Here is an 18,384-nt window from a genome sequence, read left to right on the forward strand (position 1 = left end):
GACCGATACAAATCTCTGTATAGTAATTCCAGAATCGATCTTGTTTTCTCAGCTTGTGGCCTGTAAGACTTAAGCATTTCTGCCGTGCCATTATCGTTTAGCACGGTCATTAGGCGGACCGGTTATTTCGGCGGCAAGCGAGTGGAATTGAAATCAGTGCCAGGCTAAATTAGACACACGCTTCATCCTACGTCAGGCAAGGATTACACCAAATATCGGGATTAACATACCAACAGGCTATGCGCTTTTGCTTATTTATTAATACATACATTTTCTATTTATTATACAGTATATGAAATGTATCTTAGTACGCTATCTTAACATTCAGCTAAAAAGTACATAGGCGGTCTACCGCATGTCATGTGGCCAGACATACAGCTGTGTCTACATTAACAAACTAGTTTGACAAAAAAATTGTAGATGTGCCCAAATATGGTAGTGATATGACATCATCATGTCCGTATATGGGCACATCACATTTTTTTGTCACATAAAGATTGATAGTGTACACAGAGCTTAACACTACAGTACATTGATGCGGGCGTTTAGAAGCTGATGAAAAGGGTACGCATTTTGTACGCTCGCGTACAATATACGTATTATCTATCATGCCACCGATGTAATACGAACTGGCAATAGTGACGTCAAGAGTTATGAAATGTGTTATAAATGACACAACTTATGTCAATTTCATATTTTAATTTGTTGAACACTTCAGTATCATGTTTTACCCATTGTATCGTCACATTATGATTATCATATTATTATCACTGTAATATCATGTATCAATGATATGATATTGTAAGTGAAAAAAGGCATTTCATATCATATATCATCATGTCATTAAGTCTATGTATTACTGTATCTCATATTTGGCCCAAATTATCATTATGCCCTATTCCTGCAGATAAACATTATTCGACAAACATTTTTCTTCACAAAACTATTTAAGACAGGACCGCAATGCATAACAGGTTTTTTTTTAACCTGATTGTGTAATCCTGTATAATTAATTTCTTTATTTTCTCTCACCGTACGTTACAATATTGTTGTTAAAAAATAAAATCACAGTAATGGTTGGCATACGGTACACGTCTTATGTATACTATAGGCCTACTGCAGGTTTGTGTGTTATGATATGCATTTAAAAGCCGAAAGAGAAAATACAAGTTTAGAAATACTTCGTATACTCATATATTCACAAAAAAGTATTTTTGATTTTTTTCAAGCTGTGTTATTATTGACTAAAATAGCATCTATGCTAAAGTACCAGTCACAAAATGTATACAGCTTTTAAACAAATCGGCTATACAATATGTTATGGCACTGTTTATCCCTCAGTCAAAAATGACTATGGAATATTCACTGATTTAAAAGACATAAGAGTAATGACTGTTTAGATAATGTATTATATGCATACTGTACCAGTAAGATAGTTTAATTATGGTACATATATATGCAAAATAGTTCAACATAACACGTCCAAATGACGTCACATAGTGTATGATTATAATTATAGAGATATACAATTATATAATGTTTATTACATAATGTACAATGTATACTATGGAGGCTATACCACATTAAAATATGTTATTTGTCTATAAAAGGCAAGACTTCCATAATATGTCATTAGTCCTGAAAAGCATTTTCAGTAAACGCGCATAAATGGAACAACAAAATAAATATTACATTCTTTCAAATGGGATGCATTGCGAGGTTTTATAGACATCTCATCCCCGGAGACTGCAAGCACTATCGCCATCTGCTGCTCCAGCTTTGACAATACTAAAACGGAAACGAAATTTCATAACTGTTATACTAATAGTGCAGTTGTAAAATCGTTTCTAAAAACAAAGTCGAAGTGGCACTATAGCTTTGTGCCCAGCTTATAAACTTCAGCGTCTGGAATCAAATCCTCCGTTAACAGTATTGTTCACATTTTAATAGATATGGGACACTGGTAGATTGGTGTTAAATATTATTCCCTTACCAATCCAGGGGTCGTGGGTTCAAGTCTAGCTTTCATTATTTTTCACAGTCCAATAAATTACAAAGATCCTATGCTACTCATAAGTGACACAGTAGCCGGGTGTTAAACATTGTTAATGTTTATCACTATTATTGTTTAAGCCTGGTGTTAAACATTATTAATGTTTATCACTATTATTGTTTAAGCCTGGTGTTAAACATTATTAATGTTTATCTCTATTATTGTTTAAGCCTGGTGTTTAACACCGCTACATTTATTTCCAATTTGTGGATCCTTGATTCAAACCCTGCTTTCTGCCATTATGGTACTAGTGTTTCATAGATTGGTGATTAGTTTATCATTCCCAGAGTCGTGGGTTCGAATCTCCACAGTTTCGTCATGACTCTCCTCCATTATAACTATTATGTGTCTCTTCTCTATGACATAATGTTGACTTATTTTTAAACATTGTTTTTTGTAGTGTTTGATATGTTCTGTTAGCTTATGTCTCTTGAATCAAAGTAACTTTGACACGAACATGAGCATTTAATCATGTTGCCAGCTCAGGTTGACATTATCGTAGTGTTTTTCTTTGAAATGAGTTCGTTAATTGGCCCACATTGCATTATGTATACACACTTGTAAACAATTAGGCTCCTACTTACCAGTGTCTGGACATTTACATCTCGTATATTATTATATACTTAAGCACCCCCCATTATCTGTACAGTTTAATGCAAAATTGGTAAAACAGTGTAACATATGTATGTGCCGTAGTGTGCAACATTGTTGTTTACAACTCTTTACTTGTTTATATTTATTTTACTTATATATATTGTGTATGTTATGTGTTGTAATGTTATGTGAGCGATTGTGCCTGTCATGAATTTCCGCAGGACCAAATAATTCTGAATCTGAATCACTCACCGTTAAAAATAATTACTGTAGCCTTTCAAGAAACATAATACTAACTATATAAAATTTATGTTTATTAATTTTAGTTATAATGATGACACGAAAATTGATATCACAAATAGGACACATGATAATTCTGATGAACTATCGCTTAAATTAATCGATAAGGTGTTCGATTTAATCGCGAGACCGTACACCAGTCATATCGATGATAACACCATGTTTAGCTCAAAAGCGTTAACGTGTTAAAACGTATGGACTTTGTTTAGCTCGCTACACACAATTAACGCCTATAACTAGATTCTAAGAATGTATCCATACACTTCACTCAACAATCCTTTTTATCGCTTACGCATAATGTAATAAACAAAAACAAACTAATAGTATGTTATTCACCTACAAACCTTTTTATCGTGTACGCATAATTCAATAAACAAAAACAAACTAATAGTATGTTATTCACCTACAAACCATTTTATCGTTTACGCATAATTCAATAAACAAAAACAAACTAAGAATATATTATTCACTTAGGAAACCCTTTTAAAGTTTACGCATAATTTAATAAATTTTGTATCCAATTATTTAAATGTTTTATATATTATATATTATAATGTTATATTTATGTATTTGTTTTAAATTTTTGGATGAATAAAGAAAGAAATAAAAAAAAAAAAAAGTAATATGTTATTCACTTGAAGCTTGGTTCCCACTAGAACATAACGCAAAAACGTAAACGCATCGCAAGCGTGTTAACTAATGAAAAGCGACAGTTCGAATAATCCATCGCTTGTGATTGGTCAATTCACTTACGTTGCGTTACGCCCTTGTGTTGCCTCTTAAGCATAACAAACCTTTTTAAAGTTTACTCATAATTTAATAAACAAGAACAGAACGAATTCACAGTTTATTAAGTTATTTTAAAGGATGAGTAACTTCATTTAGATACTATCTCCTTTTTTTGAAAAAAAACCCCAACTTAATTTAGTTTGTGCAACGCTCGATTATTACCATGGTAACAAACGATACGGAATATTGATTGTTACCAAGTCAAGTATATGAATGATTTTTTTTAACCAATTTGGTTTGATATCGTTTAATAGGCCTAATTTCACCAAAAGTGCCCACTCTTCAACATTACACTCACATTTGTGTTTTGCGACGTTATTCGAATAACGTCGCAAAACACAAATGTGAGTGTAATGTTGCGGAGTGGGCACTTTTGGTGAAATTATGCATAGTAAACGATATCAAACAAAAAACCAAAGATATGATATAATATGCACATTAATAATAATAATAACTGGAACTTGATATAGCGCATTATGCTGAAAGCCTCAATGCGCTTTACATAGACAGAAAAATTCAAAATTCAAAAGGTGGGTTTTGAGGAGAGATTTGAAGACACACATTAATCTTGGTTCCAACGTTAACGCAACGTCGTGTCGTAAGGCACAACGCAAGTGAGTTTACAAGCGACGGTTCGGATGACGCGATTACGTCCATGCGTTACGTCAAAGTGGGAACCGACTAATATAATAAACGGTGATGTAGCCCTTTAATCAAAACCCTCACTCACAATATAACAATTTCTTCAGCGCCTCTCAGCTGATAATATTTTCTGTCATCAGGTTTTATATAGATATAATTGGTCCTTTGAACTTGACGTAACGATTATCTTAAATCTGTAGGCCTAGTTGGTAGTAAGTACAATATGTTGACAGTAAGCCTATACAATATGTTGACAGTGGCCCTGCAATATGTTGGCAGTGGCCTGCTGCAAGATGTTGACAGTAGGCCTACAATATGTTGACAGTGGCCTGCTGCAAGATGTTGACAAATGAGCATTCATGTTGGTGGGGGATAACAGGCTTGCTAATATAATAATATCTTCGCAAAACGCCAGCTGTGTTGTTTCAAATAATTGAATTCAACTTTTAATTGTTTAAGATGTACTTTCATGAGCTTTCAAATAATGTTCGCGTTTTCGGGCTTAAAGCGTGGTTCCCACTAGAACGCAACGCAGCGACGTATCGACGCAAAGTGCTGTATTGCGTAATCACAAGTGGGAACCGACGACGTAATAGTGCTGCAAAAATCGCAGGTTTGATTTCACGCAGGCGGGGGCAAACACAATTATTATAAGGGCATTTGCTTACGTTTCGTACATTGCGTTATACGTTGCGAGAAGGAGAAACGAATTATAGAAGGCACGCAATAAGCTTGTATAATGTCGTATTAATAATCCCACGTAAAACGCATAAAAACATAATGTAAGGGTAATTAGAATATATCTTACGTAACGTCACTAAAGAATCAGACAATGCTCTTTGTGTCACAATGCAGTGTAAACACTTGATTCCTACTTTAATTATATACGTGACATTTAAAAGAAGACCTAATTATGAGAAAGATAATTAAGTGAATCATGACAACTAATTGGTTTCATGAGGAAGTGAAATTAAAGGGCTTCTCTTCGGCCTGTAAACATGATGCTCCAGTATCGTTTACAGAAGAGGTTGTCCTCTATCTACCGTACCCCACTCAGTGGCGTAACGCAGATGCATCATGCCCCTGGTTTAAAAGACCACAAGGGGCTCTCCGACGTTTTTAGCCTTTTTTAATGACTATTTTCTTCCTGCGGCCTTGCTCAGGGGGCCATGTAAGCTCAACCCGCCCACCCCATCCCCCGGTTTAGCCAGTAAGCGCTCATAGCCGTTACGCCACTGACCCTACTAAAGTACTCATAATCGGTTGTGTTACAGTTGAGTGAGCACGCAAACGAACATTGTAGGCATAACAGATCAAATATTGATATTGTTATGAAGCGTTTATATTGTGTTGATCAATGATGAACACGTAACACATTAAAGTCCATTCAACAAAGACATTGTACAAGTAGACAACATAGATTGAATATCTCAAATCATACACCAAACTATTGTATTAATCACAATAGAAAATAGCGTATATTGTCTATGATAAACACTACTGTAATATCCGGTTTAGTAATGATATAGGAAAATCACGAATATTAATATAAATCAATTTTATAATTCAGGAAATTGAATTCTAAAATATTAAATTGATACCTTAACTAAATTGAGAGGAAACAATTGCGTTTACGGTTTTAAAATAAGAGTTCAGAGTGTTTTTAAATACACATAGACAGGTTTTTAACTGACTGTCGATAGTCAGTTAAGATCTACCTAATGACAGCTGTAGACTCGTATCTAGTGTGGAATAGTGAAAATGATGCTATAGTTGTACATGCAGTATATGTCCGTTAGTCTCTTCATTAAATGGTGTGATGTTCGTTTTCTTTTCATTGTAATTGTTAGATACAGAATATTCTGTTTTCTTCCTGCGTGGAATATGCAACGTCTTACACGCGCGCGCGTGTAAACTATTGAACGCGATGACGTTTTTGATGATCATGGATGTATCATCAATGTACCCTTTAAAATTATCGATACTAATTGAACTAAAAACACACTTTGCTTTTAATTATTAATTCACTTTGCATTTCCCATTCCCTTTCATTTTCTTGGCTCCTCGATTGGAATCCGTAGAGTTTAATGTCCTGTTGATCTGTCCCGTACCCCGCCACTGTCCCTTCGTTTTGTGTCCCAGGCAGACCTGACTCAAGATCCTGTATCTTTCTTGGATCCTGCCTTCTTCCTTTTCCCCAAGATTTATTGTCATTTGTATATGTTATTTCTTATTTATTCCATTATTGTTTCAACCTTAAAAAGGTAGTAAACAAATGTTATTTTGAATTTGAATGTGAAGAATTCGTCCAACTAAAATAATTACTAAACATGAATGATGACCATAAGATGTTACAGTAAATATACCATACATTATAGATGACCTTTGTGTATTGGTGCATTAACAAAATTATGTTGTCTCTCACCAAAAGGTCATAGGAAATAAAATAGTCTCAATAGCACTAAAAAAAATAGAAATGTTTATAGAAGTTAATTGATTGGTCTTTCTACAGCAAGTTTGATATACACTTATCGATATTAAGTTAGGAAAACAATATAGTGTTGAGTAAATAAGTATGATAAACTCGAGTATAATTAATTTACAAATCTTTGATCCCTTGTCCCGATGTGACAAACAAATGTGATGTTCATATATTTGGACATGATGATGTCATATCACTACCTATTTGAGAATATCACTACCATAGTTGGGAATATCGCTACCATAGTTGGGTACATCACACTTTTTTTTGTAAAACTAGTTTGATAGTGTTAGACAGAGCTTAAATACTTTTTCAAATGAATGAAAAATCTGGCAATAATGTTTTCTACTGAATATTTCATGCTGATGGTGTGTATAAATTTAATATAAATTATGTATAGGAAAAAATATTTAGTCGATAAAAACGAGAATCATACTCCATAAATGAAAAAATAAAAACTCTCCATGTGCACAATATAATGCTAAGCCTACACGGAATGTATTTCTTGAGGATGAAATGTTGTGTAGTTTATAAATTAAACTTGTTGATTTAGAAAGGCATGGACCACTGAGACCATGATTGAACAACACACATTTATGTTGGCAATTTGAGATCAAAGTCGGTCTCAGTCTTTCTTGTTTTGTAAATACACTAAGCTCATACATGACGTCGTGTATATCGTGAAAAATACGCGTCTCTGTAGTGATCACAAAGTAAATATATGCATGGTTTCTCATTCGACGCAACGCAACTACGTAGACGCAACGTAAAGCTTGGTTTCCACTAGGACGTAAAGCCACGACTTAAGCGCAATGTAAGCAATTTAACCAATCACAGGCGACATAGAGGTAAGCTTTGCCGGAAAACTAACTATGACTATGTTATCAAATTATGTAACATTCCTCACGCTTATCCGTGGCATCACCCTAGCTGACACCACGCGGCGTTGCGTAGGATCATAGAGCACATTATAGCCTTGTCTTGTTATATGTGACAGCATAGGACCCAGGTGTGTTTGCTTATACTAATCATGCCTTGCTGTCATGCAATTTACCTTATGTAATTCAATTACTGGTTCCTGATATATAACAACATACTCCATGTACCGAGCACTCATAATCATTTAAAACGATTAAGTGACTTTGTCGCAGGTTGGCATAATAATTACATTATAATTGGAATTTTTAATAATGGTTGATTGAAATGAACGGTAAAAAACGGTCTAAACAGTCCCAGTGGGTTACTGTATAAGGTTGACTAGAGTATAGGCGTAGTACAAGTATTAGTAGTAAGATGATTTTAACATTGGGCTTGTGTGAGTACACACAAGTCTCCCCCTTCAATTCACCCGATTCTCGGACTGTATCTAGATTTCTCCAGTATCATAGGAATATTCGATGATACAGTATCACATGTGCTTAACATGTATCGCTTAATATCATCAAGGAGAAATTATAATCCCTCCATTTTATCATAATCCAAGCTAGCTTACATGATATAGATACCACGATGCTGTGTAATACCGAATATTCCCATGGTACTGGGATATTGTCGTAATATTGTCGTTTGTGAGATTACAGCATTCAGAGAGATTGTAAATGTAAATTAGGCCTATGATAGTATTATGGACGGATTTCTACAAACAGTTAAGAATAGAATAATGTAAGCCTACATTACACATGTTTATAAAATCAATGTAACGGAATAGGGAACAATGTAAGGTAACACTGCATACAATGTATTCTTTTCCTTCTAAATGATAATGTCATATTTTATATTTTATCTTATTTTCTATTTTTATATGCCTGCAGTTGTAACTGAAACAGAAATAACATTTATACTTTCGAGACCCTTTAGAAAGACAGTTTTGTATAGGATTTTTAGTTTTTACAAGTTTTCACTTTCTAATCTAATTTGATACCATGTCACATTCAAAGCCTCCTCAGCAGCCAACATCCCAGACGGTCAAAATCCCGTATGTCTAATTTTCAATATTTTTAGTCCACTGTCTTGCTTAATTAATATTGGCTGAACCATTGACAATGTATATCAAAATGTATGTTAATTTCACACCCTGATTCCCCCTCCCCTTTGAATCCAATGTTTTCTTTACTTGTATTATGTATCATATGGACGTTTGTCTGAAATATAAGTTGAATTGAATTGAATTAAATTAAAAGAAAATAAGACTTGCTTACTGTACATGCGCAGACTTATTAAAAACAACATTTCTTATCAAAATAAACTTGCTTTCACACACAACATTCCGTACCACTAGCTTCCCTTATACATTACTTTATATAGTCATGCTTAAGATCATTTTACACTGCATCACTTGACTATAGAAAAATAAATGTTAAACATGCGTCATTCCGTAATATTATTTACTACTGTTTGCTGTTTCGAAACGTAAGCTAAATTTATGATAAAGTGTGTGTGTGTGTCATTTTACATTTTTAGCCTAAAATGTTGATGATTTATTGAGATTTTTTTTTAGATTTCAGCGTCATTAAGATAAATGTAGAGATTGTATAGGCAGATCTTGATCGAAGTCGAATAGGTAAATTGTCCATGTTTGACAGTTATGAAATAATTACGAATATAAAGATGATAATTTGTTATTTTTTCGCAGAGTGAATCTATACTGACTACTGTGTCCAAATTCTCGTCAACAGTAAGCTATAAAGTGAATTCTTGAAGAATTTATAATTTTTAAATCAAGGCAGAGTGAAGTGAAGATTTAATTTTTATTTGATTCCTTGGCATATCGATTTCTTTGTCCCGTACTTCGTTACAAAACATTTGTCGCATAACGACAGAACGTGGTTTACTATGACACGCCACTCCAGCAAAATGATTCATCGTATAACCACGCTGGCTGTGGTAGTTTTGGAATAATATATAAATCCAAAGGCAAATTATTGTGGGTATCAGTGGCTGGATCTCAATGGAGATACAAATAAAGTAAACAAAAAGCTCAAAATGACAAAGTAAATCAACCATAAAGAAGTGGTTGGGCAATTCATTTGGAAAACACTATTTCTTCAGAACTTATAAAGTACTCTCAATTGAATAATGTATAGAAAGATGACAAAAAGATGTATATTTATATAAACCTCACAGAAACTCGAATTGTTTTATATTGTTTTAATTTTGCATTTATTATAATACCTACAACCTCTTACTCGTGTTCACTTACATAATTCATTGCACAGCAACTTGAAAAATATAGCAAATAGATAAATATTAGAGGCAGTTAAACCGTCGTGGTGTTTGCCTCCGTCAAATCCTTTAAAGTAATACCAATAGGGATAATTTGATTGCGCGAACGACGCCAGAGACGAAATCAACAGAAACTTTACGATAGTCTGCGCATGTCTACAAACTAATCGGTGTTGTGAAGAATATGTATCGCTTTCGCTACAACCCCCAAGTTATAATAATAATATCAATTAGGCATTATAGATATTAGGCCTACGCGGTGATTTCTGTTGCATTTCACGTCTTCAGCGTTGCAAGCCATCTTACGATCGATATACGCCAGCCTAGCTCTATGACCAACATACGCTAGGCTGTCATTACGCCATATTGTTTATTCTAACGAGGTGCCGTTGTTACTATTGAATTATTTATTTAAACTTATAAATAATATTAAGTAGAAACATGCAAAATAAAATGTGAAAAAATATAGATACAAGAATATAACATCAAGAATGAAAACTATAATACAAAATACATTTTAAATCTCTGTATAAGTAAGTCTATTCACAACTAACATCATATACATGTGATTTCTACTCATTTTCAGGCATTTTCTTAATTCTTACAATATTTTTTTTTAATATAACGACAACATCAGTTGATATCTTAAAACTACTATAGATGTTAAATAATACCATCCATGTCTCTATCCTAGTTTGAAAGAAATTAAAATTAACTAACTTTAACAAAAAATATGCAAGCTTTTCATACACTATTACTATTAATGAAATTAAAGATAAAACAAGAACCCTGTGGGTATCGCGGTTCTCATAAGTAAGTACATCCACGAGCGTTTGCAAGGCCTGAGTAGTCTATGTAATTCAGCTTATAATCACAACCGAAAACTATACACGTTTGAGCTTCACAAGGTATACAAGATTCAATTTTATTGCTACACCATAAACTCAAATTCCCACAATTCATTGCGTTCGATAATTGCATCTTGTTAGAAACTTTTTTATCCACAACTTAAATCCCAAAATGTATGTCACAAGTACTGTGACGTGTTTGAGGACGGTGCGCATGCGCATTCGAGTCTATTGCCAGAAGATGTGGAAAGTACAGGATTCGCGTCTGAACGAGTTGGGAAGTGAATTTAACGGTGTTTTTGCAAGTTTTGAATCGAAAAGTTCATAAAATGGCAATCGTATTCATTACACATCTTAAAATTACCTAATTTTATAAGAATTGTATTAACACCATCTTAATTTTTTTTTTACTGAAGATGTCATAGATATATCTACATTATTACAAAAAAAATTACAAATCTCTACGATATTTATTTTACATATCAACAAACACCACTGCAGAAAACATACATTAAAGTAATTGTGTTGTATACAATTTCAAACCCAACATAGTTTTGAAGAAATTTTATAATGTAAAGAAATCGGTGACCGAGAAATATTATAACATTTAATATGTATTGCAAACTTGAAAACATATTAGTAACATTTAACGAGTCATTTTGTAGTCCTGATAAAGACTATTTTCTAGTGTGTGACTAAACAGAACCCTTAAAAAACAGACATATAGTTGTTTGAAATCTAATTAATAATATCTAAACCCTAACAGAATATCCACCTTATAGTAATATCATTTTTTATATATATTTATATGACAATATTGTTTTATTCAATTGACATTTTAAATCCCGAGTCTATCACTACCTGTTACCACGCCCATATTAACATTCGATTCAGATCATTTGAAACCAAACCCCAAGCACTTATACGCATGCGTGTACAAACGTAATAACACTTTGTAACGTTAAGTGTAGTGTACTTATATTGTCATTTAATGTCATTTATCCCGCCATGTTCAGCTCATTATATCAATATTGTATCTTGTGCATACTTTAAAACTTTGGATCGGTGTTATCTAGATATGGCATTGACGTCATTGTGTTCACCGGCAGACGATGAGTTGTATCCTTCTAGAAAGTAACACGTTCCTGGATGGATAGTAAGAGATCCCTCTGGCAACGTATCAATGGGCCTCTCCGTGAATATAAATCCTTTGGTGTTCACAAGAAGTCTGAAATATGAAAATTATTGTTTATAATAGGCCTACATGCAACTTTGCACGCGCGTTAAAGTACTGATAACAACGGTACACAGCTTTTGCACGCGCGTTAAAATATTGATAACAATAGTACACAGCTTTTGCACGCGCGCGTCCACAATACTTCATCAGAAAGCAGACGACAAGAAATAACTAATTTGCGCCTAGGCCCATACCTCAAAAGCTTTGTACGCGTAATTCCGATTTACAACACACCTGTTTGGCAAACAACTTTATTACTTATAGTAGTATCTTCAAACGTCTGCCGAAATTTAAATTGTTTCTATAATGCATTCTATTCTTTGCATTTATTTTTAAAACGGGAAAAAAAGAAATTATGAGAATTAAGGACAAACCGATTACGAAGGCTCTTAAAGCGATTGATCGCAGATAATACGTTTTGTAGACATAAAGAACATTTAACAGAAAATACGAAATACTTTGATTCCAACTTTACTTATCATGTATTTACTGGGATTTATTTTCACAGATTTAGTTTTTACAGATTCGGTTGTCATTTGTGACGTCATATACTGTTTTAGTATATAGTTTTTCTATGGATAGGCCTAATAGATCTTTAGAGTTTACGCATGTGGACCAAACACGTTATTGCATGAAATCGAAATAATGTTTTTTTTCTTCAAAATATTAATTAAATAATGTTCCTACTGATGAAACAACAGTAACGTCAAGAGAGACTTGTCTCCAAAATGTCATAAAATAAAATAAAACAATTTTAATATATTATAATAGCCACACAACCTGCCTCGTCACACAGAAAATGTGTTCGCTCTATTCTAGAGCTTCAAAACAGATTTCCATCTTTGAAGACCTTTAGAGCACAAAATATGGAGCATTACAGTATGGTTATAGTGTATAACTTACTCATGCGTAGTTGGGCTAACGTTGATCTTATCTGCTACACTGTGTGATTCAAATTTGTTGGCTAGGGTCACGTTGTTACCGAATAAACAATAACGCGGCATTTTGCGACCCACGACACCAGCAACCACTGAACCTGTGTGGAGTCCAATCCGTATCTACAAAGACAATACAAAATGTTAGTAAAATCAATAAAATTGTGTTGGTAATAATGTGAAATAAGGCACTCTTTTTAAAGAAAGTCTCACAACCCTTATATTAGAAAAAAAGAAAGAATCATAAGTTTTATAGATTTAAATTGTCTCGATGTTTTCGTTGACGATATTCTTTATATTGTATTAAGCTCTGTGTATCAAACTTTACGTGACAAAAAAAATGTGATATGCCCATATATGGACATGATCAAAGCACTATACCATATTTATACTTTTTTTGTCAAACTTCTTTTATAGTTTGTACATAATTTAGTTTAAATAGTTTGCCTGTAAATAAAAAAAAATCAAATCTCTAGAAGCGTGACACTGTTTCAAACGTGTGTCTTCCTAATAAATTATTATTTAATCCAGACACAATATCAGGTAAAAGAAAAACCTGCTTTACATTGTGGTTTTAAATACAAAATAAATCGGCGGAAAAGGTACGGTATAAGGTAGTGCGTTCCCCCCCCCCCCCCAAAAAAAGGGGAGAAACATGTTAATTATTGAGAAAGGTAATATTTGATGACAAAATATGCATATAAAACAGTCTAGTTGAACCTTTACAACATGAAACTACCTAATAATTGCAATTAATTTATATTCATTAAAGTCAAACTAGTTATGCATTTTGTTTCGGTGTCAGGGAATTGTTTACCATATGCAGTGAAAAAGAGGTGATTTTGTATACATAACGATAGCCTATAATCTATTTCTATGAAATATTATGCTAGGCAGGTGGTATATATTTACAAGTGATATACCTCTGTGGATTGGTAATATCAGAAGATATTTCTAGCATTTCAATTTGAAAATGAAAAACGACACCTTTTCGCAGATTTTCAAATTTTTCGTCACGTGAAGAATAGTTGATTAATATGACGCATTACTAAACGCGTTAAGCTCTGTCTAAACTATCAAACTAGTTTGACAAAAGAAAGTGTGATGTGCCAAAATATGGTAGTGATATGTTCAAATATGTTAATGATATGACATCATCGTGTCCATATATGAGCACATCACATTTTTATATCACATAAAGTTTGATAGTGTAGACAAGGCTTTATATGACTTGCGGTTTTCGATTAAGTTATTATTATACGTGCGTTGATTCACCTTCATACGTTGTAACAATGTTAGTTTCACAAACACAAACGCAAACTTGATATAAACGCGTTCACGATGTACGTGAGGCACTAAGAAGGTGCATATCGAAACGCCCACAAAGTGTAATTCTCGTATGATCTATGGATACTTATTTTCTTCATTTATAAACGGAAGTAGAATGAAACGAGCTAAAATGAATGCATTAACAAACGATAATCGTAAAGAAATTGTAACCGTAAAATACAATTAGGAATACTAATAAAACAGTCTGTGACATTTGAAAGAAAAAAAAATTACATTAGAATTGTAATGACAAAAAGGGTATAAATAACGCATCAATCAACGTATTAAACGATTAAATTTATTCAGTTATCGATTTTCCAGTCAGCTATTGTATTCACTCATACATTCATCTGTCAATCACCCTCCGATACATTCATTATCTTATTCATATATTCATTCACATTGCTTGCTTTTCCCCCTGTAATATGTTTAAATTTAGTCCACTTGAAGAGGTGGCTGGCCGAGTATTTGTACAGTGCCATAGACAACCTCTGTGATACCTTGTCATATAAGCATTACATATGATGCAAATATCACACTCATAAACGTAACATTACCTTAACATGAAATTTTTATTTTTTTTTAATTTTATGTTTTTAGGCAATGATTACCAATAGTAAAGTTAATCACTGTCCTATCAGATAGGTGGTACATATGCGCCACATGTGATACATGCGACACTATTACAGAATTTGCCATGATACGGGGACAAGTAATTCCATATTTCATGAAGACAGTATACAGAGAATGTGGTGGAAAATGATAAGGATAAGGTCGATAGTTTGAGGTATGAATTTATTAATTCTTGAACATTTAGAATTTAGATAATGAAATAAAAAGTACATAAAGTATATAAATGTATTGTAAAAATGCATTTTGTAAACTCGTGTAGACTTGTTCCTTCGTACTTTTTGTATTTATCTCTTCTAATCTGCTATTCATTATTCGTTCTTTTATCTCTAAATTCATCCATTTTTATATCCATTATTTCATCTATTGAACCATTAACTCATCCATTCATTATATACACAGCCTTTCCATTCGGTAATCAAATCCATCAATTAGTTCTTTCTTAATCTTGATTCATATACTCATCCATATTATTTCTTTATTTATTAATTATCTTCATCCTCCATTCATTACACAAATTATCCCTTTTTCTCATCTATCCAGACCTTTATTGTTTATACATTAATGTATTCATCGATAATACATCAACACCTCTTCTATCATTAAAATATATATTACAGTTTGATTACACAAAACGTAAAATGAAGATTTTAATCAGTTTTAATGGTAACACCATCGAACTACATATCACGTGAACTGCAACAAATAGACAATCAAATAACGTGATGCGATGAACTTTAAAATTATATATATAAAAAAAGTAAACTGATTAATCTAACAATATTGACATAATTTTACTCGCGTAATATTGTAAACATCTACTTTGTCTAATTGAATAATCATGAAGAAGAGTGTGTGTTTTGTAAATTGCTGGAATAAAACAAGTGTCTCGTGTCGCCATTATAATCCGTGTATTAGAGCTATTTGGAGTGCGCAGCCAATTCGGTGCATTCGAGAGTCAAGGGATGGTAAAAAATCAATGGTAATTTGCAAACAAATATTCCTGATGGAGAAGTGATTTGTTTGGAATATATATCCAGTAAAGCTTGTTTCCCTCTAGGACGCAGCAACAAACGCAAGCATGTCGATGCAACGCAAGTAATTTTATTCGAATGACCTAAACATGTTGCCTTTATTAAGATAGCGAAGTAAGCCCTATGAATTCACGAACTCAGTCATCGCCAAATTCAGGACGGAGGCATTTCATTTCATTTCAAAAGACATTTATTTTCCTCCATAGCAAAACAGTACAAAATAATAAACAAAAACGGTAAGGAATATAAAAAATGAAATAGATGTTTGTTGGATAAACAACAGAAAAGTGAATTTAAGAAAACTGGCTATGGAGGAAGGCATAATCCCGAGAAGATGAGGAAATCTTGTGCTGGGTATGCCTATGCAAATAAAATGATCGCCAGAGAATGAACTCTGACCTTTCTGGATCGGAAGGCAGTAGTAACAGATCATGGAATTGCCCCTTTTGTTAAGTTACTAGTGAGAAACTTAAAGTTTCTTTAAAAAAAATAGTTGTTTAAAGTTATCTCCAATAAATCAAGAGAGTGGTCCTCCGGCCAATTCAACTAACAAACGAATTTAAAATGTTACTTGCTATCAAACAGTAAACCTATTTTTCATCAAGTTAGTATGCAATACAGAGGAAAATACATAATTGATATAGGTTATGTGTTAAGATCATTAGGATCACCAACAATTAGGAGAGACTGAAACATTAATGCTATCGTGTTCTATTAAAGTCACAGCAAAATGATCTCAGTTAATACTTCTCCAAAAACAAACATTCGAAAATGATTCTTTCAATATTAGATCTTTTAAAGAAAAGACAAATTTGGAAAATTCATTTAAATTCAGCCTCATGTTGAAGTGAATACTCATTTCAGTGCCTAGCAACAGTTTTACAAATATCCTTACGGAAAGGAATATTTTTTAAGAAAGAAAGGCATAACAAACCATTAACAATTTAAAACTTTTTCCCATTTCTCAGTGCTATTTTTGTCCTACTACAATGGCATCAATCTACTTCAGTTTTAATTTAATTTTTGTATGTATGTTTTCTTCAGGATCGTAAAATCGGAAAATCAAAAGTAAACGACAGAAAAGTAGGTCGTTGTTCTATATCTATGTTGCGTTGTTCATCGTTTTGAAAAATATATGCAAAACAAATTATTTTAAGCACCAAAGTCGAGCGAAGCATTTAACTTTTAACAGATTGGTTCAGAAGTGTTAATAACTTACTCGAATCGGTTTTCCGTCATGCGCGTTGACCTGCTTTGAGGCTGACAGCATTTTCAGTGCCATGATGGCAACTTTCTGAGCATGCGTCGACGATGCTTTATGCAAGCCCCCAGCAACACAATACGCATCTCCAATAGTCTCCACCTAAAATATAATATAGATTTATTTAATAACATGTTTATCCAGGATTGCACAATCAGGTAAAAGAAATACCTGTTTTGCATTGTGATGCTGTCTTAAATACAAAAATAAATTGTGGAAACAAGTTTAGTTTTTTGAAAAGAAATGAGATCGATATCTAAGATTTTAAATTGTTACGAATTTCTTAATTTTACGTACCTATTTATATTATTTACAATGCACTACATGTGTTTAAAGTTCATCATTTACCTATAATTGTATGTCCTATAGTTTTACAGCTAAACAGAAACAGTGCATCTTTAATTTGATCTCGTCTCGTTTAGTGAGAAAGACACTTTTAAACAAATATAAAATACACATTTTTATAAATAGTAATACTGTACATCTAAGTTTACTTTTCTTGTATCCCATACAAGAAGGACGCAAACCTTACTTTATTAAATCTATCTATAAATGTGTGATTACTCTTCAACTTAAAAAAAAACCCATTTAAAACATACAATTACTTTCATAACCAAGATGAATGAAATATAAATGTCAGTAGCCTAAATAAAGTGAATTTAATTGGTTGTGGATTGTTTAAATTTGCATAATGTGTACGTCATTCAATCTCATTACTTGTTACTTTCACGGTAGCATAACACTTAAAAAGGCAAAATTGCTTTAATAATAAAATTAATTTGTTAAATGCCTTTAACCAGCTGTACAAGATCAATTCTAACGACAAGCAAGAACAGTAATAGGCTTAGTTAGCTGTTTGATTTCGTAACTTTACTACAACATGTAATCAATCAATAGTTTCTTATACAAAATAGTTTCTTTAATGGACTTCTTCAAATAATAATTATCGAAATATTTGTCTAAATTAGTCAATTACCTCAACTACTCCTGAAGAATCTTTACAAAATTGAAAATCAAAAGCCGATCAC

The 18,384-nt window shown here is 32.8% G+C and overlaps 1 protein-coding gene across 2 annotated transcripts in view; it reads right to left on the reverse strand.

The window, feature by feature from the left end:
* The window catches only part of LOC144843044 (guanylate cyclase soluble subunit alpha-2-like), a 171,326-nt gene that overhangs the window by 117,770 nt on the left and 35,172 nt on the right, over positions 1-18,384 (reverse strand). The window contains exons 7-9 of one of the 2 annotated variants that reach the window (XR_013612218.1): positions 17,315-17,458; positions 13,071-13,225; positions 11,766-12,158 (exon numbers count right to left, since the gene is read on the reverse strand). Coding sequence is in view for 1 of the 2 variants with exons in the window: in XM_078699697.1 (XP_078555823.1) it covers positions 11,999-12,158; positions 13,071-13,225; positions 17,315-17,458 (459 nt within the window). In the remaining variant the exon portion in view is untranslated. Of the gene's footprint in view, positions 1-9,992; positions 12,159-13,070; positions 13,226-17,314; positions 17,459-18,384 lie in introns of those variants that run through there. The other variant, XM_078699697.1, reaches the window with a different exon arrangement.

The sequence above is a fragment of the Antedon bifida genome, chromosome 5 (assembly GCF_963402885.1).
Source record: "Antedon bifida chromosome 5, ecAntBifi1.1, whole genome shotgun sequence".
NCBI lineage: Eukaryota > Metazoa > Echinodermata > Crinoidea > Comatulida > Antedonidae > Antedon > Antedon bifida.